Below are 27,166 nucleotides of genomic sequence, written 5' to 3' on the forward strand. Positions count from 1 at the left end.
TAGTAGATTTGCTTTCATTAAGGCCAAACATGCACAAAATAGTGTGTTCATGAAGACAGTAAGTATCCCATTGCATAATATTGTAAAAATGGTACCTGTAGTATCAGAAGCATGATTGCCAACTGTCCATCTAGTGCTGTCACTGACAGTAGCCAGAACTGGATGCTTCAGAGGACGTTCAGAGGCTAAAACTTCCAAAAGTGGCCACTGATTTTGGATGCACACAGTTGTGAGCTGGAGCCAGTTTGCACCGGTTTGCTGGAACCGGTTGTTAAATTTAGAAGCCCTTGTAAAAGGGCTTCTAAATTAACAACTGACCAAAAGTGGCACCTTAGGTGCCGAGTCTGTGGGTGTTCTGGGGCTGGAGCACCGGCAGCTCCACGCCCGGCCCTAGCTCACCTCTGCTTCGCCTCCTCCCCTGAATGCGCCGCCCCACTCTGGTTCACCTTGCCCCCCGGCAGGTTCCTCTGGCTCTTAGGGGCAGGGTGGGCACCCACTATAGTGGCCCACGAGACCCACCTGCCCAGTTCTGGAGGCAGTCAGGGGAGGGGGGTGGATGGGACGGGGTCCCGGGGGGGGGCATCAAGGAACGTGGGGGGTTGGATGGGGCAAGAGTCCCGGGGGGCGGGGGTGGGCCACGACCCCCTCGTGGGATGAGGAGGGAACTGGTTGTTAAGTTTTTGGCAGCTCATCATTGGATGCGCAACTTGAGACACCTTGCACCTGGTTCAACTTTTACTGTTCACTGTAAGTAAAAATTAAAAGTGCATGTTTGCAGAATTGGGGCCATTGGTGCCTAAATCAGGCCTTTAAAGGCCCCAAATGTATATTTTGGTACCTAAACCAACGTGGCCTGATTTTCAAACATGCTGAGGATCTGCAGATACAAAAGGAAAACTATTAAAGTCAGTGGTGCTTTTCTAAATTATGTCTTGAATTAGCAATCTGTTTTGGATCCCGATGCTTGGAGCTGTTGCAAAATCTTCTACCAAAATGAATTCCAAGAGAGGTCCAGAAGGTCAAACCCAAATCCCTCAGACCTAGGATGACCAGACAGCAAGTGTGAAAAATCGGGATGGGGGCTTGGGGTAATAAGTGCAGAAATAGACAAAGCCCCAAATATCAGGACTGTCCCTATAAAATCGGGACATCTGGTCACTCTACTCAGACCTGTCTGCCCCTTTTATGTTAGATTTCAGAGTAGCAGCTGCATTAGTCTGTATTCGCAAAAAGAAAAGGAGGACTTGGGGCACCTTAGAGACTAACAAATTTATTTGAGCATAAGCTTTCGTGAGCTACAGGTCACTTCATCGGATGCATTCAGTGGAAAATACAGGGGGAAGATTTCTCTATGCAAAGACCATGAAACAATGAGTGTTACCATACACACTGTAAGGAGAGTGATCAGGTAAGGTGAGCTATTACCAGCAGGGGTGGGGTGGGGGTGGTGGAAACCTTTTGTAGCGATAATCAAGGTGGGCCATTTCCAGCAGTTTTTGTGAACTGCTGGAAATGGCCCACCTTGATTATCGCTACAAAAGGTTCCCTCCCCCCCCCGCCCCGCCCCCTTGCTGGTAATAGCTCACCTTACCTGATCACTCTCCTTACAGTGTGTATCCCATGAAGTGAGCTGTAGCTCACGAAAGCTTATGCTCAAATAAATTTGTTAGTCTCTGAGGTGCCACAAGTACTCCTTTTCTGCCCTTTTATGTTAGTAAGGGCTATAATTACAGCAACAACATGTCAATCAAAGAAAAACCATGAAGCAACCACCTTGAAGCTGTTATCTCCCGTAGCTATTTCCACAGGACAGTCCAACGACCGCCTCCAGAGGCGGGACAATGCGAGAGTCAGTTTCAGAGCCGGGCTGAGGGAGGGCGCGTGTCCCCAGCTGGCGCCCCGCCCCTAGCCATTGCCCCACAAACGGGCACCGCCTCCAGAGGCTCAAGTTGAGGCAGCAGAACGCGAACCCTTTCGTTTTGTCCCTTCGCGCGTCCCGTACCGATGGCCTGGCAGAGCCCCGCCCCAGTGGCGGAGGATATATAAGGGAGTGTGCTGCGTGCTTGTCTTGAGCCGGCCGTGTGCAGCGACAGCACAGCCTGGGACTAGGAAGGAAGGAAGGAAGGAAGGAACATGGCGTCTACCAGCCGGTGAGTGGAGCGAGCGGCTTCGTGGTGGTGGTGGCGGTGGCGGTGGCGGCGGCGGCGGCTAGTAATAAAGTGTCTGAGTGGAGCCCGGGCGCGGCGATTCCGGATTATTAGTTGGGGAGAGAAAATGGCTGCGTCTTCCCCCCCCCCCCCCCAGGTTCAGCTCCTGGGACAGCAGTGCTGACGCGTCCCCCCGCCCCCAGCTGCCATCTCGGGTCTTGGTTCCTCCTCGTTAGTCCCGCTCCCTTCTCTCGCCTTGGCCCCCTTCACTTCTCCCCCACCCGGCCCCCTCCCCTCCCCTCCGTCCCTGCGGGGGCGAGGGGGGCCGGCCTTCTTCAACCGCTCCCTTTCCCTTTTGTGCGGGTTGGGCTTTGACCTTCCTCTCGCTTTGGTGCCCCGTCTCCGTTCCCTGCCCCATTCCCTGTGGTCCTTCCATATCTGGTTTCTACTTTTAGTGCCCCCCCCCCATCCCTAACTCCTTGTAGCAGCGATGAGAGTTTGGCCAGAAAGGCTCAGGGTCTGATCTCGGGTCACCTGTGAGTAATATGCAGCTTGGCCAGGGTGCCTGGTTTTGCCTGAATGCTAGTTTCAAACGTTTTTGTAAACCTCGGAGTTCGTAAGTGATGTGGTGACATGTAGGCTAGTGACGGGATCATCTGCTGCTGCTACCAACTCGTAAATATTGAAATAGGAAGCCTGAGATCTCCAGCACAGGGGTTCTCAAACTTCATTGCACTGCGGCTACCTTCTGACAACACAAATTACTACATGACCCCAGGAGGGGACACTGGCTGAGCCTGCTGAGTCCCGTAAACCCGAGCCTGAGCCCTACCACCCCGGGGAGGGTTACAAAAAATCAAAGCCCAATCTGCCTCTCTCCCCTCAGGTGTTCAGAGGAAGGGGAAGGTGTATGTGTGTCTCTCTGCTGGGCACAGTGGTGTTGACACTGACCTGCAGGCTGGGTAGCCTGTAGAGGTGAGTCAAGGGTGGAGGTGGTGCTCCCTCCCTTGCCCCACCTGTTCCTCTGGGTGCACCTACTCCAGTTTGAAAACCTCTGCTTTATAGTATTTTTTTAAAATTTTAATTTACATCCTTGATTGTTTGAGTAAAGATGCATTCTGGTCCGAAACCAAGGTCTGCTAGAAACTGGGTAGTCTGTTACCCCCTTTGTTGCTGTATAAAACTCTTTGTGCAGGTTAAATCAGGCCATATTTTAACATAAATGGAAGAGTTGCCACAATATGTCTGGTTTCAGAGTAACAGCCGTGTTAGTCTGTATTCGCAAAAAGAAAAGGAGTACTTGTAGCACCTTAGAGACTAACCAATTTATTTGAGCATGAGCTTTCGTGAGCTACAGCTCACTTCAAAGTGAGCTGTAGCTCACGAAAGCTCATGCTCAAATAAATTGGTTAGTCTCTAAAGTGCTACAAGTACTCCTTTTCTTTTCACAATATGTCTGGATGCATATTCTTTTTCTTCTAAATGTTCCTATTAAAAAGCCCCTTTCAAACTTTGCAGGGCCTACTATAGAAAGATTTTTATGGTCCCCTTCAGTTTTTTGGGAGAAAAAAGGAAGTAGTTTTTCACACAGTGCCTTGTGGAACTCATTCCCAGGGGATATGGTGAAGGCAACAAGTATAACTCAGTTCAAAAAAGAATTGGATAGCCATTAGTGGACCTATTCTCCATTAAGTTATTAGGCAAGAAGGTCAGGGATGTAACCCAATGCTCTGGGTGTCCCTGAATCTCAAACTGCCAGAAGCTGGACCTGGACAATGGGATGGATCATTTGCTAATTTTCCTGTTCTATTAATTCCCTCTGAAGTATCTGGCACTGGCCACTGTCTTGAAGATGGGATACTGGGCTAAATTGACCATTGGTCTGATCCAGTATGGCTGTTCTTATGTTAAAAGCTCTTCTATTTCACACCCCATAAAATTTGTTAGACAACATTCCATTATCCCCAGTTTTCCTCATCGCCATGATCATGTGGTATAGGTAGGTCCCTTTTTTTGGCCTGCATTAGCAGCACTGAAAACTAATTACTCTTTGGGTTCCTGTCACAGTTTTCCGTTTTGGACATTAATCAGTTAGTGATTGGTCCCAGTGCCTGAACTATCCTTTATGGGTGAAGAAAGTGTTCTTTCAAATTAGGGCTAAAAGGTACTGTGATGGGACAGTAGAGCGAATCTACTTCCCCTTCTGTATCTGCTCTAGGTTTAGTGAACATTTTCCAGTGTTATCACAACTTCTAGTAGCCGTGAAATAAATGCACACTTTAATAAATATAATGGCCATGAATTTTATTGAAATATTTCAGTGTACAGACGTATAAACTAAGGGGGAATAATGTAAATATCCGGAGAAATGGGCAGACTTTATATACACTGATACGCTGCTGATACTGTCAGAGGCCTCTGTTCTGCTTTGTGGATCTGGATTTAGTTCACTTTTTTATTTAATATGCAGTCAGCCGTGTGAACTTGGGATGCCTATTTAAATGCTCCATATGGCAGAAAGTTGTTGCGTATGGACCAGCATCACTTTTGTGAGTTCTCTGAAATTGTTTCTTCATAGCTTTTTTTTAAATGTGATGCAGCTGGAATCCGTTGAATATATGCAATAAAATTTACTTATTTTAGTTCTTCTTAGTATGTGCTTCTGTGAATCGCTGCTGCTTTATCTTACTAAAATTGTTTAATGTAAAGATTTCCCGACCTAGCAAGTTATGTTTTAATTTTATATTTTAATCTGGCTAAAACTGTGGAGGTTTTTTTTAGATTTACTGATCAAGTTGATAAATTGTTGGTACTGTAAGATGGTGGTTTTCTAAAATAGTAAAGAATGTACTGCTCACTAAAGGAATAGCCTAATTAGATTTAAAAGAAATGGCTAGCTAAATGCAGGAGGGAATATTTAGAATGACATGGTCATCACTAACTTCTGGTAGGCATTGACTTAGCAGGAATGGATTTTCAGGTAGTCTAGTAATTTACTATATATATATATATATATTTTTTTTTTTATTAGAGCACTTCACTCAAAGGAGGTAGCCTTGAGGATTTTAAATGGCAAGATGTTTCAGAGTTCTAATCTCCATAAATCCTGGGTTACCAAATTTATTGTTCTCTGCAGAAATCTCATGTGGTGCTCCTAATGTATTGCTCCACACAAACAATTTGCATGTTTGTAAATTACTCTGCTCATTTGTGCTGTATGTTAAAAACAGCATTAAGGGCATGTGGCTTGAAGTTTTCTTCCATATTGTAGTTTAAATTGCTTTCCTCTAACTTGAAATCTTTTTCTGGAAATGAACTTTTGTTTGTTTGAAATATTTTGAATGCTGTGTTCAATCTTTTTCTTTTAGTTTGGATGTGCTTCCCAGAGTGACGTGTCCAAATCATCCAGATTCCATTTTAGTGGAGGATTACAGAGCCGGAGACATGATCTGTCCTGAATGTGGACTAGTAGTGGGTAAGTAGTTATTCAAGTTGTTGTGACTCACTCTAAAAATGGAGATCAACTATCTGAAGTAATTTGCTTTTTCTCATGGTTGGTGTGTGTGAGAAATTAGTGTATTTTAAGCCTTTTACTTAGCACTAAATAGATATTTTCCCTTTTCTAAAAAGAATCTACCATTTTGAAGAGGCAGTCTTCTGATAATTACTGGCACTTTTAAATAAATGAGCTGTATAAAGTTCCATAGTTTTGTAGCAGATACCCACGTTATGGAGAATATAATTGACCATTGCTGCTTGATGGAAGTCAAGCTGATGGCCTTTAAACCACTGACTTTCCAAATTCAGGGGGAAAATGGGGTTCTTGGACTACAAATAGCTATTTTAAATATCTCATTTGTCTCAAAATTCAGTTATGTCTCAAAGATATAGTGATAGATATTGGAAAAGGGTTGATCTTTGCAGTGTTAGAGGCATCTGTTTCATTTAAAGCTGGGATGCTTCCTATAACGTGGACAAATGTGAAGATTTTACTGTATTACAGTTCATGACCATTACAAGGGTGACGCATGTAAATTGGGATACATATTTAAACGTGATATAAAATTAAGCATGAAAACTCGGATTTCAAATGTGATCACCAGCTAGTTAAAAGAATTAACAAAAAGGATTAGATTAATGTATTGTTTTCAAAATACTTGGAAAAGTCAGTACATAGGAATGCAGTAATTGCTGTGTTGGATCAGACCAGTGTGTCACCTAGTTCAGTATCATGTCTCTGGTAGTGACCAGTACCACTTCTTTCAGAGGAAAGGGCAAGAAACCTTGAAGGTAGTTATGGAATAACCTGCTCATAAGAAGTTTCTTGCTGGTTCCCATTTAGGTTGGCTTCTGCTCTGAAAGAGGCTTTATATCCCTTCCAAAACTTAATTTTTAAATTCCCCCGGATTCTAACTTTGGGCATTTGTTTGGATAAGAATAACCAGTCTTTTTTTAATCCTGTGAAGTGCTTTGCCTCAGTGATATTTTGTGACAGAAATTTTCACAAGCTAATATTTTACGATGTATAAAAAAGTGTTTTTTTATCAGTTTTAAATGTGTCATCAGTCACTTTCATTGAATTATTTTGTATGTGAATAGAAATGTTCTGGATATATCTTGTTTTTCATTCATTACCCTAGACATTTTTATGATGTCCCTTCTTATACCTCTCTTCCGTAAGGTACCATTCTTTTCCATCTCTCTTCATATGAGTTTTTTCCATGCCTTTAATCATTCTCTTAGCCTGTTTCTGAACCCCCTGTATTTCAGTTACATCCTTCTTGAGAAAGAGTGACCAGAAGAACACTATTCCAAGAGAGGGTGTACAACTGACATACAGTGGCATTCAATTCTCTATATTCTGATCCCATTCTTTTAGCATTATAACATTATTTTTTTGACTGCTGTCACACACTGAGTTAAACATCTTCATTAATAATGCCAAAGTCTCTATCCAGAATTACAACTAAATCAGAAATAATGCTTTAAGGGAAGTGTTGTAAACAGGACCTATTATACGCTCTTCTAATGAAAAGCAAACTGGTTTTAATTCTTTATTAAATTACTGTGGAAATTCTCTAAGTCCACTATATATTAACTGATCTACACACCCTTTTAAAACATATTTAATGCCTCCATGCCCAAATAAACAGTGTCATTTTAATTAAATGGGTCTAGTTTAAGTGTCGTTAATTCTGAAGGTTTGGATGTAATCTTAGCTAACTTGATGTTGAACACCTAATATTCCTTTTTTGAAATATGCCATTTGTGAATTTATATACGAGGTTGAATAATGTATGAACCAGGCTGAAGCTGCTGTTTCTTGGATTATTCTAGGCAAAGTCACAAAATACTATCTTAGTAGTGTAACCTTATTTATAGGTTGGTGGCAGCCATCTTATGTCTGCCTGTAGAAAAAGGATGAGTGCAGCTGATGTACAGTTTCACAAATAAAAGTGCGCCAACTGTAAGCTTCAAATTTGTCAGAAGTAAATATTGGAAGCCCATTTTTTGGATTTGCCCTCTTGTTTCCCATTAGTGAGATGTTTGCTTTTGGGATTCAGTTTGGCCTGCTTTCATTTTAAATTAACAGCTTTGATGTTTTCTTTGTAATTCTAAAGTTGAGGGTTCTCAAACTGCATTGCACCATGGCCCCCTTCTGACAACAAAAATTACTTCATAATCCCAGGAGGGGGGACCAAAGCCTGAGCCCCACTGCTCTGGGGGCCAAATCTGAAGCTCAAGGGCTTCAGCCCCAGGCATGGGGCCTGCAACCTGAGTCCTGCTACCCAGGGCTGAAACCCTTGGGCTTTGGCTTCAGCCCTGGGTAGTGGGGCTCAGGTTTCAGCCCTGGACCCCAGCAAGTCTAAGCCAGTTCCGGTGACCCCATTCAGAGGAGGTTGTGACCCATTTTGGGGTCCTGACCCACAGGTTTGAAAACTGCTGTTCTAAAGCAACAAGAATTTTTCATGGGCAGGGATTTAACAAAATACTGTGTTAGCACAGGGGTTCTCAGCCTTTTTCTTTCTGAGGACCCCCGTCTTCCCCCAACCTGCTATAAAAACTCCATGGTCTACCTGTGTCCAGTAAGTGGTTTTCTGCATATAAAAGCCTGGGTTAAGGGGTATTAAGCAGGGCAATTGTCCAGGGCCCCATGCTACAGGGAGCACAGTGAACTTAAGCTCAGGCTTTTGCTTCAGCCCCAGGTGATGGGGCTCAGGGCCCCAGACTTTAGCCCCGTGCAGTGGGACTCCAGCTTTCTGCCCTGGGCCCCAGCAAGTCTAACACTGGTCCTGCGTGGCGGACCTCTGAAACCTGCTCGTGGTTCCGCAGGGGGCCCCAGACCCTGGTTGAGAAACACTGTTAACACAAGCTTGACTTCTGGCTGAGTCATATTGTGGAGTGGTTCAGAGGGCTTCTGGCAATCACAAAATGAACTTAAATCCTCTGGGCTCCTGTTATTGGGAAAACATTGCCTTTTTCTTCACAGGTAGAGTTCTAAGCTTTCAACAGTATTGAGGTGTGGGGTTTTTTTTGTATGGATTCAGTGTTAAAAGGAACTAGTATTTACATTTATTGTGCGAATTAGTGCACTTAATTTTTCTTCTTTGGACTTCCCTTTTTAGCAGTTCAGTTTTCCTGCCTGTGTTGAAGTCTTTACTTTGGGTTTATATCAGTTTGCTTGGAAAATTAAGTGTGTGTTAATTAAATGGAAGTAAGAGATAACTAAACGACCAGTGAATGCATCCGATGAAGTGAGCTGTAGCTCACGAAGGCTTATGCTCAAATAAATTTGTTAGTCTCTAAGGTGCCACAAGTCCTCCTTTTCTTTTTGCGAATACAGACTAACACGGCTGCTACACTGAAACCTAAACAAACTGGAGAGATCACCAAACAGGAGAAATAGTGTGAACATTTATCATAACTTCCCTTTTACTAGTCTCTAAAGGAATTTAAGTGAAGTACAAGGGTAGCAAACTGATAAATAAACTCAAATCTTGGTTCCTGTACTTATCAAGTATGCAGAGCCTGTAAGCTTTAAAAGTGTGGAGCCAAAATCTTCCATTCAGGTCACAGAGGTGCTCTGTGTCTGCTGCTGTAGACTTAAGGATGAAATAACCCCCACAAGACATGCAGTCACTCTATATGAGAAGAAGTTGTTGGGCCTGCTATTAGAGCCACAAAGTCATGATTTACAGTTCAGCCTCACCAAACCAATGTAGATTAAGACCAATATGGAGCACTGCTGAATGGTGAGCAATCTTTTTTGGTTTCTTATCCCATGTACAGCAGAAATGGTAATTTCAGTTGCCAATTGTACATGCATGTGCATGTACAAGTGCAGTCTGAGGACTGGTAAGAATTTCTTAGAGTAGTAGATCAGTAAAGTAAATAAGCTGGTCTTTGTAAGCCACCTGCAAGAAAAAGTGATGAATTCAGTTTAAAACACCACCATTTCTATACTTCACAATTGTAGTTTGGCACAAAGGCAAAAATCTGGTTCTGTGCATAGGTATATAATAAAATACATTGATGTATAATTTGCTTTTTGGAAAGATGACAGACCAGGCAATGCAATAAAAAACGAATTGGTAATGAAATCCTTTTTGAGTGAATGTCAAATTGCCATTTTTCTTAACTCTCTACTTTGGCTGTTAGGAGTGTCAGGTATTGGTCAAAAGGTGTATTTTTGTTTAGTTACAGAACAACAGTTGGCCTGGAATAAAATACCTGTAACACATTGGTTCCCAAAACCTGAAAAGTCTGACTTCCTTGATTTTTTTTTGTTTGGGTTTTTTTTGGGTTGGTCAGCTTCTTTCTTGTGTAGCTTGGACAAAATCAGTACTGTAATTCAGGTGAGACAGTGTATATCCTCATAGCCTCTGGCTGAGCAGGAAGGAGAGAGGAAAAGGAAATGTGGAGGGAGGAATGGGGGGAGTTGGGAAAGCTGGAGAAATGCACGTCACTTATTCTTCACACCATTATTTTTGCCTTTTGAGTACTGCAGGAAGTGCATATATCCCTTTTTTCCTAGAAGGTAATTAAGAAATGTTGGTAGTGATTTGACTGACAGTGTTCTGTGTCACTACTTGAAACACTGTTTCAGTCTGTGGGAAACTGCTGTTGGAGATGCTGCCTTTTCAATGGGATTTTAAACAGATCTTGACTAATTTTGGATGCTAAGGATTCTTTTGAACCACTTGTAAAAGCTGAGGTTTTGCCTTAGTGTCCTGGTAAAATTCAGTTTGATTAAATTCAGTCTACTTACAGTCCCATTTTCATTGCACAATAGTTGTCACTTTGTGTCCTAAAAGTTGTGTAGTTTTGGTATGCATTGTTAAAACAGGTTGCACACACTTTATAGTAATTTGTAGTGAATGAAGATCTTACAGCTTGAAAGTGGTGTTACGTTAATTTATTCAAGCAAGGACTCCCCTTCAGCTCTTCACTACCCTTCCTTTTACTTTGGACCTCTACTGCTCTTTCCTTTCCTTGCTGCTCAGGAACTGTTATTCAGCTGACCTTTTTTCCTGTCTCCTAGCTGCCAATGTTCAGCCCTTCTAGCTCTCAATTAAGATCTGCAATTTTGACCCATAATATCAGTGAGATTTATGTGTTAATGCTAGAGTCTCAATCTGGATTGACCAAAACCTGAAATGCTATGGTGTTATGATCAGGTTAGGCCCCAGATCTGCTAGAATTTTACTGGAGGAATTCCTGCATTTCACCAAGTTCATTTGCCCTACTATTGCCAAAAATTAAACTAAGCCACTTTTTTGTAGCATGTACGGTACAGTAATGTGGTGTTTTGTGTGCTGCTTCAGGAGAAGATCCTGAATGCAGTTCTGAGTTGATGATTTCAAGTTGGTTAAAACCCTGACCACATCCTTTTATCACTTCAGAGCAACTCGTCCAGCCTGCTGGACAAGGGCAATAAGGGAGGCTGGGATAGTGCTGAAAAACCTCATGCTTGGCAGCATTGACCTGCCAGTAAGTGCGGAGAGTGGCTACAATTGCTGAGTGGGAGTGAAGTGAAGAGTACAGAGCTGCCGTGGGGATAAAGGACAAGGTGGAGCCTAGCAGCTAGTTAGATGGGAGAGGCCTATGTGAAATCAGCCACATACCTAATGCATTGGGAGAAAGGGACCATGGACCTGCAGCGCATACCTGAAGCCCAGTTTTAATATATGGGCTGTTAATGTTCTGATCAGAAGTGTGGCGACTGGGGAGAGTATGTCTACGCTGCAATGAGACACTTGTGGCTGGCCTGTGCCAACTGCCTCAGGCTCATGGGGCTTGGGCTAAGGGACTGTTTAATTGTGGTGTAGATGTTCAGGCTTGGCTAGCGCCTGGGCTCTAGGACCCTGCAGTATGGGATGATCCCCTACCTTGAGCTAAAACATCTTCAAAACAATTAAACAGCGCCTTAGCCTGAGTCAGCTGGCATCTGCCAGCTGCGGGTTTTTAATTGCAGTGTAGACATATCCTGGATCTTCTCTTTTGATCTGCAGTCAGATGACTCGAAGACAGTTGCCAGTTTAATTTTTCTAACTAGGTGGAGGTGGCAGTATAGCAACTTTTAGAGTCTTAAGCCCTATGTTAGGGAAACTGGTATTCCTGTTAACTGTCTGATATTGTCAGTTAAAACTCGTGGTTATTTTTCTAGTTCTTGATAAATTTGTGATTCTCATACTTCAATGCCTGTTCCCATCGCAGTTATTCAATTTGCCATAAAGATGAGGAAAAATGTAATAAGGGAATTACTTTCCTCCTAGTCTTAGAATAGAATTAAATTGGAGGTGATGCAAGATCAGTGCTGAAAGTGTGTAGGTTGTAGTGAGGTCCTTAATTGACAAGCTCCTCATGCCTGCTCTCTGTAAAGAAGCTTACTGCTCAGACTCAAGGAAAACACGACAGTGTAAGCAAGCTGCATGTGATACAGTCAGTCTGAAATTAGGACAAATTAAGTTATGGCCTAAATTTACTATAATCTGTTACTTAAAATTTAATTTAAATAAAAAAATTAATACATATTTGCTGCCAAAGTTTTTTAAAGAGTCAAACCACTGAACTAGTGGAAGTCACTGAAGGCACCTGGGACCAGTTTAAAGTGCTAAACAAGATATTGACAACAATAGCCTCTTCTGCAGATACAGAGAATATTTCTTCTTTTCCATCAGTTTAATGACTAGACTGATTGGGAGTTGAAACGTCAGGAAAGCTTGCTTTTCTTTTTCTAATACGTCTAAAAGCAAGGTGTGAGAGAATGAGATCTGCTGGTTCTAAAATCATGAAAAACATGGTGACCAGACACAATCAGTTGAGTTCACTAACTAAAGATAATACTTCCAGCACACTTGAGAGTTTTACTTAACTAATAAAAAAAAAAACCTAAATGCTGTTTTTGCACACTTTAATTGAATTCCAAATTTACGTCCAAATAGAGCTTGACACAAATCCCAAATAAAAATGAATCCTCTAGTAAATAAGAAATGCATCATTCACTGTTTTCCAACATCATAATTGTGTGGTTTAAAAAAAAAAAAAAAAAGTTAAGCTACATAAATTGCTTAAATGTGTCTATATAGATACAGCATATTATCCTGTTAGCAAAAGGGATCCAGTTTGGTGTAAAAGCTGTATTTAGTTGCAGACCAACATTCTTATTGGTTGGTAACCATTAAATCAGCCTTTCTTTAGAAAAATAAAGTACAAATTCAAAATGTGATTAAAATCAACTATCTAAATTAAAAAGAGCTACAGCTCACTTCATTGGATGCATTCAGTGGAAAATACAGTGGGGAGATTTATATACATAGAGAACACGAAACAATGGGTGTTACCATACACACTATAAGGAGAGTGATCACTTAAGGTGAGCTATTACCAGCAGGGGGGCGGGGTGCGCAACCTTTTGTAGTGATAATCAAGGTGGGCCATTTCCAGCAGTTGACAAGAACATTTGGGGGGCGGGGAGGGATAAACATGGGGAAATAGTTTTACTTCTGTAACGAAACACCCATTGGAAATGGCCCACCTTGATTATCATACACATTGTAAGGAGAGTGATCACTTTAGATAAGCTATTACGGGGGGGGGGGGGGGGGGGGGGGGGGATCTTTTGTAGTGATAAACACCCATTTTTTCATGGTTTGTGTGTATAAAAACATATTCTGTATTTTCCACAGTATGCATCCGATGAAGTGAGCTGTAGCTCATGAAAGCTTATGCTCAAATACATTGGTTAGTCTCTAAGGTGCCACAGGTACTCCTTTTTCTTTTTATCTATATCAAGATTTCCTGCTTGATTTAAATTAAAATCTGATTTAAAATGCTTTTATTTAAATCATTCCATTCTGAAACCACTTGTTTGGAGGCAAGTATCAGGTTAGTGTTTCATAGTGAGTCAGTACACCTTACTGACGTGTTTCAACCAGGTAATTTAGGAATGGTCAATTTAACTGGTGATACTTAATATTAAGTGAGTGTTCTTCCATTTAAGATACCAAGTGAACTATTTCAGTCTTACTAGACTTAAACCACCAGAAGAAAGGACCCCAAAAAAGGTGTATTGAGCTTTCCAGTTCTACCTGAATCTGAGCTTTTTGATTGGTTGTAATGATATTTACTCTTCTTCAAAGTGGGATTCTTGTCTAATCTAGCATAAACAGAGGTAGATCTATTACATATGCGTATGACATGCTTATACTTTGTCTAAAAGTATTTTAGGTTTGAATGTGTAAAGTTGTATTTTTTTAGAGATAATCATTTTGCATGCTTGAAATTGCTGAAATTTCTAATAGATCTTTCATTCAGGATTGTTAATTACTGTTGGTAGAGCGAAAAGAAAAGGAGTACTTGTGGCACCTTAGAGACTAACCAATTTATTGCTCACGAAAGCTCATGCTCAAATAAATTGGTTAGTCTCTAAGGTGCCACAAGTATTCCTTTTCTTTTTGCAAATACAGACTAACACGGCTGTTACTCTGAAACCTGTTGGTAGAGCCTCTGTTAATAGGGACTGCCATTTAACATATTTTTCTCAAAAGGATGCCAGAATATATTGATGTGTTCAGAAGTCACTGGTTGGTTTTCATTCTACATGTTTTTGCTTGATGCTGCAAGATCATGGCTCTCACTATTTTTTCTAATTTAAAAATAGCAATAATTTCAGTGATCCCTAGATGGCAGCACTTTCCTTAATTAACTACAGGAATAAAATTAACTTTTAATGAATTTTAAAATAGTTCTGTACTGTATTTACAGTGCTCTTGTACAATAATGCAAATTAATTTTACTGATAATGGAATATATTTAAGACCAAAGCGCTGAAGGCTATAAAGTGTACTTTTTTGATGCAAATTTATAGCTACCTTTAAAGCACATCAAGAGTGAAAATGCACCTAAAAACAAATTGCAGTATGTCTGCAAGGGGAAACTTTAGACACTATTTCAAGATGCAATATGACTAGTAAACTGTGAATCTGTTACTTTGGGTTCTAATTTTAATCTTGTTTATCTTTATTTTGCTTAAGCATCTTTAAGCTATGCTTTCTTTGCATTACAAATAAGATAAAAACCAGTTTGCCAAATGGAAAACAAAATCAACATGCATACCATTTCACAAAAGGTATTACAATTAAGTATACATTACTGTAAAGTAGTTGACAGTGTTCCTTTAAGATGTATAATTGCAGATAAAATGTTCTCAACACTAAGTTTTGTTGACACAAATATTTCCTTCATTGAGAAGTCATGTTTACTATCATTTTTTGTAAGACTACAGTACATATAGTTTGTGATGGTTAGACATTTCTTAAACAAATCCTAAAAAGAAAGATGTGAAGTGGCATTTTAATTTTAGATGCTGACTTGAGTAGAATGCTGGATTCCTGTAGTATTTCCTCCACTGCATTTGTCAACTGTAGGGAAAAAGGCAAATGTTAGTCGGAAGTTTTCTGTTTTGAATTCTACTAAATAAGCTTTTCAGATGTTTGGGAACCTAAAATCAAAGTGGACTCTACTGTCTGTATTTGGTTTTGGGCAATATTTTTAAAAAGTAGCTGCATACCAGAATGGAGAAAAAGAAATGTTCGGGCAAACAGTGTATCATTTGTCCTGTAAAATACTTCATTAAATTAGTCTAATAATGGCTTTCCTTGAAAATGGACCCTATCTTCTGAGGATTTCTTCCTGAAGGCTTTCATAAAAGGGGAGAAAGTACTTAGATTTACTTGTCTTCCCGACAAAAGTTAAATAGAGTTTAACTGCCTCCAGCTGGCGTTACAGAAGTATGTATTAACCAGTTTTGGGATTCTGCATGAAATGGGAGACTTGAAAATAGAGAAGGAAATACTCCCATGTATTGTACATTCTCCATCATTACTGATAACAATTGCAGTAAATAATTATAACCTATTTAAGTCATCACTACGCAGAAACATAAATAAATTTCAAAAGTGCTGACTCAGTATTTCCAAAACAATGACAATGACATTAGCGCTTGTAATGAAGTGCCATTTTACAGATGCTTCCAAACAAGGAAGTCCTTTTGGTAGGATTAGACCTAGGAATTTCAGCTCAATATTTGGATGCATGTCTCAGCCAGGAAAATTCAGTTGTTCTAAGTTCTGTTGCTTTACACTATTTTTTTATACAATTTGTATTAAAACTTTGAAGTTGTCTATTTTATCATTTATTCAAGGGCCACACTTAATTTTGTGTGCCTAAATCTCTTATCAGGTTTTTAAAACAGTGGCTTTGTTCATTTAAAAAAAAATTTTTTTTAGCGACTTGTTGTGGTTAAATTAGCTACTTGTAAGAGTTCATATTTTTCTTGCTAATGTAAAATATTTGCATACTGCATCTAAAGATATATAATACCTTATATTCAGTGGTTGGTCTAGTTGATCCTTTTTTACTATATTGGCATAGTAATGTTAGTCTTCTGTTTGTAATATTTTGTAAAAGTAGGCAGTGATATGCTTTTTTTCATTCGCACAGGAATGGCTCATAACTCACAAGAGGCAGATCTTTGAGTGAGTCATTTAGGTCATTCCCATTTGTGTGGGAAATTATTACATCATTTCCCTGTACTCAGTGTTCTATTTATACCATGCCAATACTTTAAGTACATTTTGCTTTTTTTAGAGGCAGTAAACAGTATTTGGGAAGGTTGTCTTGAAGTGAAGTTATTACTAGGCCATAGAAGGAGCACTACTTAAATATTTACAGAGTTCAGGAGCCAGAGGATCATGCTGTCTGCTAACTTGAGTTGGGGTGGAGGGGGATGTGAGTCATGGAAAGGATGGATATCTGCTTTCCTTGCACAATACACGCTAGATTTTCTTAATTTTCTACCTCTATACTCTTGAATGCAGTTCTGGTTCATGCTGACGTTTTTATATTCTTTGGTTTGTGTCAAAGCAATTAAGCATCCAGGGTGGATTTGATTTAAATCACTAGTCTGGAAGACTCGATTTAATCATGGATTTCTACATAAAAGTGCGTTCTTGTTGGTGGTTATAACCTTAATACATATTCTTCGCAACTCGGATGTAGGTTTCATTTTTAGAAGGTGTACACTACATTTTTTTTAGTGATTTATTTTGAAAACTTTTCAGATTAATTTTGCAGCTATATCAGAAAATGGATGATTGGTTATTTCGTTTACCAAAGGTAAATGAAGCAGATACTTCACCTCCCAATGACTTCATAAATATCTCCAGTTCAACAGGTTAATCATTAATATTTGGAGGATTTTCTTGCCAGGCTGTATTAGGAGAACAGCATGAGAGAGACATTTAAATTTTTTATTTAACTAAAACAATGTGATATATTCTGGATTTTTTCTTCAATAGCAAACAAAAATATTTTAACAAAACAAGCATATGAATTTTTGAATTTAAACATTCGAGTTTTTTCAAATCAGGTTTTTTGTTAATTAAAATAGTTAAATTTTTTTTAAAAGAAAAACAACTTAAATTGACTGTCAGCCAGGTCAACATGAGAAACTTAAAATGTTGGCTCCTGCAGCTAACTCAGTCATCTTCCCCTTCATTTTCCTGTTTTTTTTTTTTTTCATAATCTGGAAAAGAAAAACAAGCTTTCCTGCTTTTTCAGGTCCCAAACGATTTCTCAGTTTGGAATGAATTAGTCCAAAGGAAGAAAATATTCTTTCTACACCCGCAGAAGAAGCTACTACTGTTAAGTGAGGTTGTCACTTCAACAGTCTCTGAATCCAAGTGCTTAAGTGACTTCCACCAGTTCACTGGTGTGAATTTCTTTAAAACATCATCAGCAAACATGTATTTCTTGAATGGTTTATTCCCAAACTGGGTCTCTTTTACAGTCTGCTGCCATTATAGGCTTTCCCTTCTAATGAGAGAATATGGTAGATCTCAAATCAATGAAGGCTACACTCAGAAAGATCTCAAGACTTCCGGAATATGCTGTTCAAACAGTTTCACTTTTGTTTCTACTGCCTGTCCCTCCCTTTTCACATTTTTCAGAGAGAGGTAAGGGATTGACTCTGTGTACACAAATTTGCAGAGGGACAATAGGGTTGTGGTCAGTTATTTCTTACCTCTATATATTTGTGTTATTTATTTAAAAACATTTTTTCTGTTAACAAGCATGTAATCTCTGGAGACACAAAGCCACAGTTTGAGAACTGCAAAATTACGCATCTCTGATAGTATCTTCTAGACTTAACACCGAGTCCCATTGGGTAGATAAAAAGATTAACCTAAATAATCTATACAGAAGCCCCTGGAACCCCATAAGATTGGGTCCCTAATCCATAAACTATTGGAACTCCTTTACAAAAGTTTTCTTAAACATTACATGAATATATTTGTCTCATACTATAGAAATAGAATTTATAATCCCTGTTCCATAATGATATCTTGGAGCTATAATGTATCTTTAGATAGGATTTTTCCCTCAAAAAGCATTTTATCAAAAAATCTGATTTAAATAAATCAATTTTTTTTTGTTTTAAAAAAATCATTGACTTTTATCCACCCTGTAAGCATCAAGGTGATGCATAGGTATGAATATAGTTAAGACAGACCACTAGGTACCTATTGGGTTGAACAGCTAAATAGGCTTATCCTATGTTGGTAAGGGAGAAATTTCACAAATAATTGCTCAGTGTTATCTAAAGATGTTTTTGTCTCAAGTTGATTAGCTTAATGAACGTCCGACATGCTTCTCATGGTCTTTATGAAGAAAATGTTCCTTTTACAAATTTTTTCCCCATGAATTTTGCAGTTGGGCCTATATCCATTGTTCTTCACATATTTCTTCTAAAGGGTCTTTCTGAGGGGAAGTTTATTCTTTATAACTTGGTGAACTGTTACTATCTCAGAGTACCAATGTCTTTCTCACTATTAGTTGCTTATGGTTATCACCACTCTTTTTGGATCCTTACCTAATGACAAAATAATTACATTTCCTTATACTAGTCTTGCTAACAAGCCTCCTTTTGAGGGTCTGAGCACTGTTCATCAGGAGTAAAAAATCAGACTCCAGTTTATACTAATCAGATTTCTGTAGTGGAAATGTATTATGCAGTCACTATAATTATATTCTAGATAATACTTAGCATTGCCTCAGTGCAGGGGACTGGACTAGATGACCTGTAGAGTTCCCTTCCATTCCTACAGTTGATTCTAGTCATATTTTTGCAGACATTCCCTAGACTTGAACATTAAAATTCTTTGGAAGGACCATGTTTTAGACTTTTCTCAGATTATTTGTATCAGTGTTACTGCATTGTAGATTCTTTTCTAATATTAAAAAAATAAAAACTGAGAGCTGGGCTACTTCTCAGGTCTTACCGAGTTATAGCTAAAGAATTTCTCCTTTTCTTATATGCTGGTGTTTTCAAATCTGGCTTGGTGATACTACTCTAGGAGGAGATTGGGACAGACAAGAGTGGAGCAATAGGGGTGGGAAAAGCTGTTAGGAAGAGACAACTGCAGTGCTCCTCAGACCGTTACCATTTGCTCCCGTAACATGATGCAGGTATAGAAACCCAAAAGTGTATCTGAGGCAGACAGTTCAGTCACAGAACACGGGTTTGGCTCTTTTTCTTAGTCTGAATTAACAAAGTGATAACTTAAAGCACAGTACTTCAAAAAAAAAAAAATCATGCGTAAATATTCAATGCACACATTCTGTGATGCTGCCAGATGTTAGGTTAAGCAGGGTTAGACTGGGTCAGGACTTAGAGAATACGAAGGGTAGAATCTGAAGGATCTGCGGGCAGCGATCGATCCAGCGGGGATCGATTTATTGTGTCTAGTCTAGTTGCGATAAATTGAGCCCTTAGCGCACTCCTGTACTCCAGTGCCGTGAGAGGCGCAAGCAGAGTTGATGGGGGAGCAGCAGCAGTTGACGCCCCCTGGTGAAGACACCATGGTAAGTCAACCTAAGTACATCTACTTCAGCTACGTTGTTCACGTAGCTAAAGTTGCGTAACTTAGATCCTCCTCCCCCTCCCCCCCCCCCCCCAGTGTAGACCAGGGTGAAGGAACATAATTGATGCTGCAAGAAGTGGTGGTGGTGATCTAGTTAGGTGACACACTTCCTTTCAAGTTAGTGTTTAATCAATGCCTTAGAAAGCCCACAGGGAGCAATAGGCTCCTGGAACAGCCTTCTTGAAACTAAAGTCTTAATTCCTTTTGGTTATTAAAGATCCCAGGGCACTCTGTAAGAGTAGGAAAGTTTAACCCTGTGTATTCTGGTTAAATACCTACACAGGTAATTACATTCTCCTTACTTAAATCCTCCCTGCAGTTTGAGTTACACCTTTTTTTACTTCCTGCTCCTCTAGTGTTTTGTAGAGTTAAATAGCTCCTGCACGTTATCCCAGAAGTGACTGTTGGTGGATGACATGATCCCTAGCTATAGCTGATAGCTCAGAGGGGTGCAGTCTGCATAGTGAGGCTTAATGAATGCAACATACTTTGAGGTAATGTGTTACAATAATGCAGATTATTACTTTTTATGAATTCAGGTGACCGGGTCATAGACGTAGGGTCAGAGTGGAGAACTTTCAGCAATGATAAAGCAACAAAAGACCCATCTCGAGTTGGAGACACCCAGAATCCGCTCTTGAGTGATGGGGATTTGACTACAATGATTGGCAAGGTAACATTTTAAAATACAAATGTTTAACATTTTTAATAAAATTTTATGTCAAGTACATATTTATATGGTCACAGGAAACCTATGCAGAGAATTGAATGCCATAAAAATAAAATGTTTGGTATAAACTGAATTCTTCACAATAACTACTTGTTATGGTCCAGATTTGGCAGTCTCCCCTCCTGTGTGGAGTAGGGGGTAGTAAGAAGGAATACTGGACTAATCGAACCTTCTCGGTAAGAAGTAAAACTCATTGATAGTGTTGTGGGGCTACCTACTTTGCTTTTCCATTGCTGCTGCTAAGGAAAATGCGGTTTAAAAAAATGACTGTGTATCCCTAAGGAATCATACATAGATTTAGAACTGCAGAATTTTTCACATTTGGAATATACCTGAAAATCCTTTGAGGCATCAGTTAAAATTCTGTATTCAAACTAGGCTGTGTTTCATGAGAAATATTGTATCAATTTAGTATTTAAGATGAGGAGAAAGATAACTGTATGCATGTCTATCACGAATGCTATCTAACTGTTCGTTTGGCATAACAACATTAAAAATACAAATTTGGAATTTTCCTAGTTACTGGTACTGTTATCCTACTGCATTGTACATGTGTAGGATTATAAAACTAGTCAGATGGAAGTTTAGTACCAGTTTGACAAAGTAGTGTGACCCACTTAGAAGTTTGCTATTTGTTTTGATATTGTAAACAATCTTCCCTACTTCATGCCCTGAAGTGTATTTTGCACTGTGAAATCCCAGTTTATACAGCAAAAGGTTTCCCACATTGTTAGTGCTGGTTGACCTTCTAAACGAAAATCTGTGATCCATCTTCCTCCAGTACACTTAAATACATTTCATGAGCTCCTAACTAGAACAATTAAAAAGTTTCAGTTCAAGATTGCTTTTTGAAAAATAAAACTTAACAATGTGATGGGTGAGCCTGTCTTATTAGGAAAGGTGTTCCATACCAGGTTTAACTGGGGAAATAGTCTTCCACTTTTGATTGACAGGCAATTGTGATTATCATCACTAGCAAAGGAAACCTAACTTGCAGTGATACAGTGAAAACTAGGAACATCTGTAACTAAAGCTTGGTATTCCTTTTTTAGAGACTACAAAATCTGAGTCCAGTAAAGAAAGTTAATTACGGGCTCTTCTCACATGAGAGGTGCCTTACAATGGTCAGCTCAATGCTATAGAATCAAGAGCACCTGGGATGAGGGGTGGTTGGTCCACCTTTCTCCTGTGTGGCTCATAATAGAAAATAATCCTGCACTGAGTCTGAAGTTTCCTCAGATGTTTGAGTTGCAGCAGTTTCTCAAGTTTCCTAAAAGCCTGAAACAGGAGGTAATAAAGTTTCTTCTTGCACATGAAAATAAATTTCTATTTTTTTATGATGATTTCTCCCTTGTTGTGGATAGAGAACACTTGTATTCTTTCTGGAGTGATGAGTTCTGCCTAAGCACCCAAAGATGTCTGAGCAAGTTAAGTTGTGTACCACTCGCAATGAATTTTATTTGAAGGTGTTAGCAAGGGAAGATTGTTGATCATTCAGAAAAATCTGAATTTCTGTCCATGATTTAAAGAACTGTTAGTTCTTTACTTTGGGAGCCATCTCATTTCCGTGTGAAAGGAGTTAATGATGACAGGGACTCACCATGCAGACATACAGAGTCAAGAATTAATTGAATGGCCTACAATGAAGTTTACTACAACAGCTGGTTTTCAGGCATTTTCTTAGTAATGAGAGCTTGGTAGTTTGACTCAGTGAAGGCAAGAAGAGGCAATAGGTGTAACATTTTGGATTTGTGTAACTAAATCGCTGTTCTTCCCTGACATTCGCTAGTCTCTGTGCACATTGCAATATATCCCTCTCATTGAAGGTGGAAAACTTTGACTGCTTCTTGAAATGTTCCAAATAAGTATTCTTCTGTTACGCATCGAGGTACAACTCTAATAAAGAGCAAGGTGCTTCCAAGAGAGCTATCTGACATTAGCTGTGTGGCACCAGAGGGGATATCTTAACTCAAGACTAATTACAAAGTAATAATTTTTCCTGCCTTTAAAAGGCAGCAGTGCTTGGAGATTTTCAGCCATGTTAATCAGACATGCATTGTTTGACAAAGGTGCTGTTTTCAATATGGTGTTTCCTTCAAGTCCTTTAACTTTTGAAACAATTTGTATTGGGCAGGAATGATAAGATTTTTCACGACAAGCATCTTACACTTACGTAAATTGTAGAGACATGGGGGGAAATGCATGTAGGGATTATGCATTGACATTGCCAGTTTGAGTAATCAAGTCTTAATTTTTTTAACATTTTTCTCAATTTTTCTTGGAGTGAGTGTGGGAATCCTTAGGGTTTTTTTCAGGCATAATGTTTGGTTTCTGAATATGGCAACAACTTAAAATGCTTCCTATTCTAAGCAAGCAGCATCCCACAAATTGGTTTTGGATCAATCATTATGAATTGATTCAGCCTTTGACTTCCACTTTTTTTGTGAGAGCCATCATTGGAACAAATTGTCACTGTCCTAATCATAAAACTTCATCTTTCCAATCTACCATTCAGCCAAAATGAGCTGCAGCACAGACCGAATGGCACTCGGGTATTAGTTGTGTGAGGCTTGGCTTAGTGCGCTTGGGCTTTAGCAATTGTAATGGGCACATCCAGTGTTCCAGTTCAGCAATATGGCTTGTGTTCATGGTATATAATAGTAGTATAATGAAGGTTTTGTGTAAGGTATCTAGGCATGCTCACTAAGGCAGAGGTTTAATTATGCTTTATTAGCCGAATTAGCTAGCAAATTTGTGCTAGTCCACAATGAACCAGTGGGGATGTCTAACTTCAGCAGTAAGGTTGTTTTAAAGGGACACATTACCTGTTATGTATCCATGTTTTCTTTTAGATTGAGAATGCTGGCAAGGTCTCCTGATAACCCTTCTCCCAAATCCTCTGATTTTCCTAGGAATGGAGATTCACAGTGGAGTTATGGTGGTATAGATATTACACGTGCAGTTTGGAACGCTGCTTGATTTTGAGATTTTTCACTTATGTATTTGTTCCAACTAAGTCTTGAATTAGAATTTTATAAACCTGGAAAATTTGTACTTGAAATATTTCAAGTATGGAATCAGGTTAATAATAAAATCATTTTTCAGGGCACAGGTGCAGCAAGTTTTGATGAATTTGGAAATTCAAAGTACCAGAATCGCAGGACTATGAGCAGCTCTGATCGAGCAATGATGAATGCCTTTAGAGAAATTACTAACATGGCAGACAGAATCAACCTTCCCAGAAATATAGTTGTAAGTTCGTGTCTACTTTCCTTAAATTGTTCTGGCATTGACTTAGTTAGCATAATATAATGAGCACATGAATTTTTGATATTGCTGCTAATTAAATGGCCTAGAGATAATTAAATTTAGTCTTCTTGCTTTAAAGGATCGAACAAATAATTTATTCAAACAAGTGTATGAGCAGAAGAGCCTGAAGGGAAGAAGTAATGATGCCATTGCTTCTGCTTGTCTCTATATAGCCTGTAGACAAGAGGGCGTTCCTAGAACATTTAAAGGTAAGTTTTCAGTTGTACAGATTAAAGATATTTATTTTTATTTGATAAATTTAGCTAGTATTATAGCAGTATGTTGGTAGGATCCAGAAATGGGGCTACAGTGAATGTTAATTTCAGCAACAGGCTACATTTGACTATTTTAATTACTTGAATAGTACTACTAATTAGGATTTTCCTATATGCAGCCCATTACTTCAAATGGATTATTGGGTTTAGCTATCTTGGAAGTTTAATTGTATTAAGGATATTCCTGAGTTACTATTTAAAATTCAGAATATGACATTTGAATACCACTGGTAGTATCTAAAAGGTGTTGCCTGATGATCTGAGCATTGCAAGGATTCATCCATCTACATTTGAACCAACAGCTCCATGTTTGAATGGAACTTGTTTGTTTTGTCTTTGTGGTGTGTGTGTGTGTGTTTTTTTTTTTTTTTTTTTTGTGCATCACATTTGCCTTTAAAGATAGTCAGACTCCATGGTCATTTGCAGAGCAGTTAGCAGTGGATTTGCATGATTTGAAAATTGTCTAATTTAAGAAGAAATTTTCAAATGTGGTATAAGTATTAACTGTTTACAGTGGTGGCCTGCTTTGTGACCATTCTTTTATAGAGGGGGGCTGAAAAATACAACTATGGAGAAATTTACATGCTTAAATTGGAAAACAAACATCACTAAACCTACATTTTAATTCTTTCTTTATTTAGAAATATGTGCAGTGTCCAGGATTTCAAAGAAAGAAATAGGTCGGTGTTTTAAGCTTATTTTGAAGGCTCTGGAAACCAGTGTGGATTTGATCACAACTGGAGACTTCATGTCAAGGTTTTGTTCAAATCTGGGTCTTCCTAAACAAGTACAGATGGCAGCGACACACATAGCACGTAAAGCTGTGGAATTAGACTTGGTTCCTGGGAGGAGTCCAATCTCTGTAGCAGCTGCAGCTATTTATATGGCATCACAAGCCTCAGCAGAGAAAAGGACCCAGAAAGGTAAAATCTTCACAATCCAGCTTTATCCATTGTTTCAACAGGAAATATGTAGGAAAAACTTAATTTAAGGCAAAGAAAATCTGTTTCACTGAAGTCTAAAAGAGCTTCATAAGCCACCAGTTCATGGGTGGACAATGAGAGACCCACAATAACTGACATTTTTCTCATGAAGCTTGAAATGTAAAAGTTAAGCACCGTTTAGCTGTGCTGCACAAATTGACTTCCAGTTTGTGTGGTTTAGTAATTGGGCTGTTTAAATTATGCTAGTTTTGAGTCTACAGCCACCGTTTTTGCCCAACTAAGCATTTGTACACTTACATCCTGCTTTGCTGAAATATTCAGAATGTAAACGTGGTGGTGGTGGTGGTGGTTGTTAGTATCCCTATTGTAATTATAAACCACTCTGGCAGCTGGGATGGGCTGGAGATTGCATCTTGGGTACGTCATCCCACCCCCCAAATCATCCTGTGTTCACAACTGCAAGGGAGGATGATTTGAGGCTAGTTTGTAGTGGACAAGAATGTCTCTTGGGTAAAGAAATCTCCTATACTTCAGCTCTGTGCTGTGCCTTTGTCTCTCACCTAGACTTACACAACTTGTGTGGTCTTCTCAGACTCTAAAATGCAGCTTGCCTGTCTTTCACATACACAAGTAGAAATGACATTCCTCTGCACTTCCCCCATGATCTTCAAACAATTCTACAGACCTTCATTCACTTCACTATCAAATTCAAAATTACCATCCTTATTTTTTAATTCATACATGAACTAGTTCCTGCATACCTCAAACTGTTTCCTTCCCTTACTTCCTCTGCTTGTCTTAACACTAGCTGCTTCTATAATATCCTCCCAGTGATTTCTTCTTCTGTCTCTTCATTTAGATTCACTGCAGATCTTAGCCAAAACAGTATTTTCTTCCTTGCCTTTACCTCTAGTTGTGGTTCTGATTTTAAATGCAAAACTCAGGAACTTGATTACAAAATGGTGTTTGAAATAAAACAAAGCAAGAGAAAATGGTTAATCCATGCTTAATTTGCTTCTGTTCATTCCTCTAGAAATAGGAGATATTGCTGGTGTTGCTGATGTTACAATCCGCCAATCTTATAGACTTATCTATCCACGAGCTCCAGATCTCTTCCCAGCAGACTTCAAATTTGACACCCCTGTGGACAAACTACCCCAGCTGTAAAATTGCTAAGGTTACATTTAATTTCTAAAGAACACTTGATTTCTGCCTATAATAAAGGATGTATAAAGTGTTGCTACTGAGCCTTCATATTGTGGAACTGGAGGAGGATATGAAAATCAAACTGCTGGAACACAGCACACATTCCAAGGGTAAACAAAATAATTGTGTGACATTTTGTATGTATATATTAGTGGAAGTAAATATTTAATGACTGTTGGAACAAGTTCAATTTCATATTATAGTTTAGATTTCTTTTGTAGGGAATCTAGTAAAATGTATTTTGGAAAACAATTGAAATTATGTAATTCCCAATAAACTTTTCCAAAAACATTTACTGCCTTGCATATTTTGCTAGAATGTGACATAGTCGGAGCAGTATAAGATTGAACATAATCTGGCAGATCTTCATACCAGTATGGGTCCTATCAAAAATACTTTCACACTCATTCTCTTGGCAATTTTTAATCTCTAGTGTAGTTTTAATATTTGTAGTTAGCTGCAATTTACAGTATGGTAGACTCAACCCACTGTGCAAATAGTTGCCCAAAAGCAGTTTGAATATTTGCACAACTGCTGCTGAAGGTTTCTGAACTTGTTATGAAAAGATTAGTCATTGTTGGCACAGCCTCCTTGATTCTCATTGAGGTCTCACCCTGTTTCTGTGAATTTCACTTAACTCTGAAGCAACTAGAAGAAACAGACTGAATTATTTGAATTCTTGGACACTGACATCTCATTCTACAAAAGATGATAAACTACGTCAAATACTGATACTGCCCTGTCATTTTCATCTATATCAAATTTGGCTAGCTGATAGTTAAGCTTTCAGCACTGATGCATTCTAAATTAGCACTTAGCATTTGAAATGATAGTCCAGGTGCTGAGGAGTTAAGTCAGGAGTTGTCTCCCCTCCCCCAAACTAATTGCTTCCAAAACTGGGTGCCTCTTGACAGTGTCCCTTTGTGTTCAAAGCAACAAATGTACTTCTGGTTTCTGAACTAATTTTGCATCACAGGTGCAAGATTTACTTTAATTATCAAAATGAACAGCTGAGGGGGTCAGGCTGCTACACATCTGGTCCTAATCCATCCAAGGCAGGGCTCTGTGC

General features: G+C 39.2%; 2 protein-coding genes across 3 annotated transcripts in view; one reads left to right on the forward strand and one right to left on the reverse strand.

The window, feature by feature from the left end:
• The first annotated feature begins 1,987 nt into the window (after positions 1 to 1,987).
• On the forward strand, positions 1,988 to 26,388 carry GTF2B (general transcription factor IIB). Its single transcript, XM_048861384.2, has 7 exons — positions 1,988 to 2,150; positions 5,516 to 5,622; positions 20,173 to 20,306; positions 23,469 to 23,615; positions 23,752 to 23,881; positions 24,589 to 24,870; positions 25,925 to 26,388. Exons 1-7 carry the CDS (start codon positions 2,134 to 2,136, stop codon positions 26,056 to 26,058), a joined length of 951 nt encoding a protein of 316 aa, XP_048717341.1. The 5' UTR covers positions 1,988 to 2,133; the 3' UTR covers positions 26,059 to 26,388.
• Positions 14,104 to 27,166, reverse strand: part of PKN2 (protein kinase N2) — a 137,783-nt gene continuing 124,720 nt past the window's right edge. Inside the window, exons 22-23 of one of the 2 annotated variants that reach the window (XM_048861360.2) lie at positions 23,189 to 23,271; positions 14,984 to 15,070 (exon numbers count right to left, since the gene is read on the reverse strand). In XM_048861360.2, coding sequence (XP_048717317.1) covers positions 23,212 to 23,271 — 60 coding nt within the window. In that variant the 3' untranslated portion in view covers positions 14,984 to 15,070; positions 23,189 to 23,211. Of the gene's footprint in view, positions 15,071 to 23,188; positions 23,272 to 27,166 lie in introns of both variants that reach the window. The other variant, XM_048861359.2, reaches the window with a different exon arrangement.

This window comes from Caretta caretta, chromosome 8 (assembly GCF_965140235.1).
Source record: "Caretta caretta isolate rCarCar2 chromosome 8, rCarCar1.hap1, whole genome shotgun sequence".
NCBI lineage: Eukaryota > Metazoa > Chordata > Testudines > Cheloniidae > Caretta > Caretta caretta.

What these genes read in the sequence shown, in the direction of transcription:
- GTF2B (XM_048861384.2), top strand. An exon ending in TGAATGTGGACTAGTAGTGG is followed by an intron (nt 5,623 to 20,172) that starts GTAAGTAGTTAT and finishes TTATGAATTCAG; the next exon opens with GTGACCGGGTCATAGACGTA. An exon ending in AGAGAAAAGGACCCAGAAAG is followed by an intron (nt 24,871 to 25,924) that starts GTAAAATCTTCA and finishes TCATTCCTCTAG; the next exon opens with AAATAGGAGATATTGCTGGT.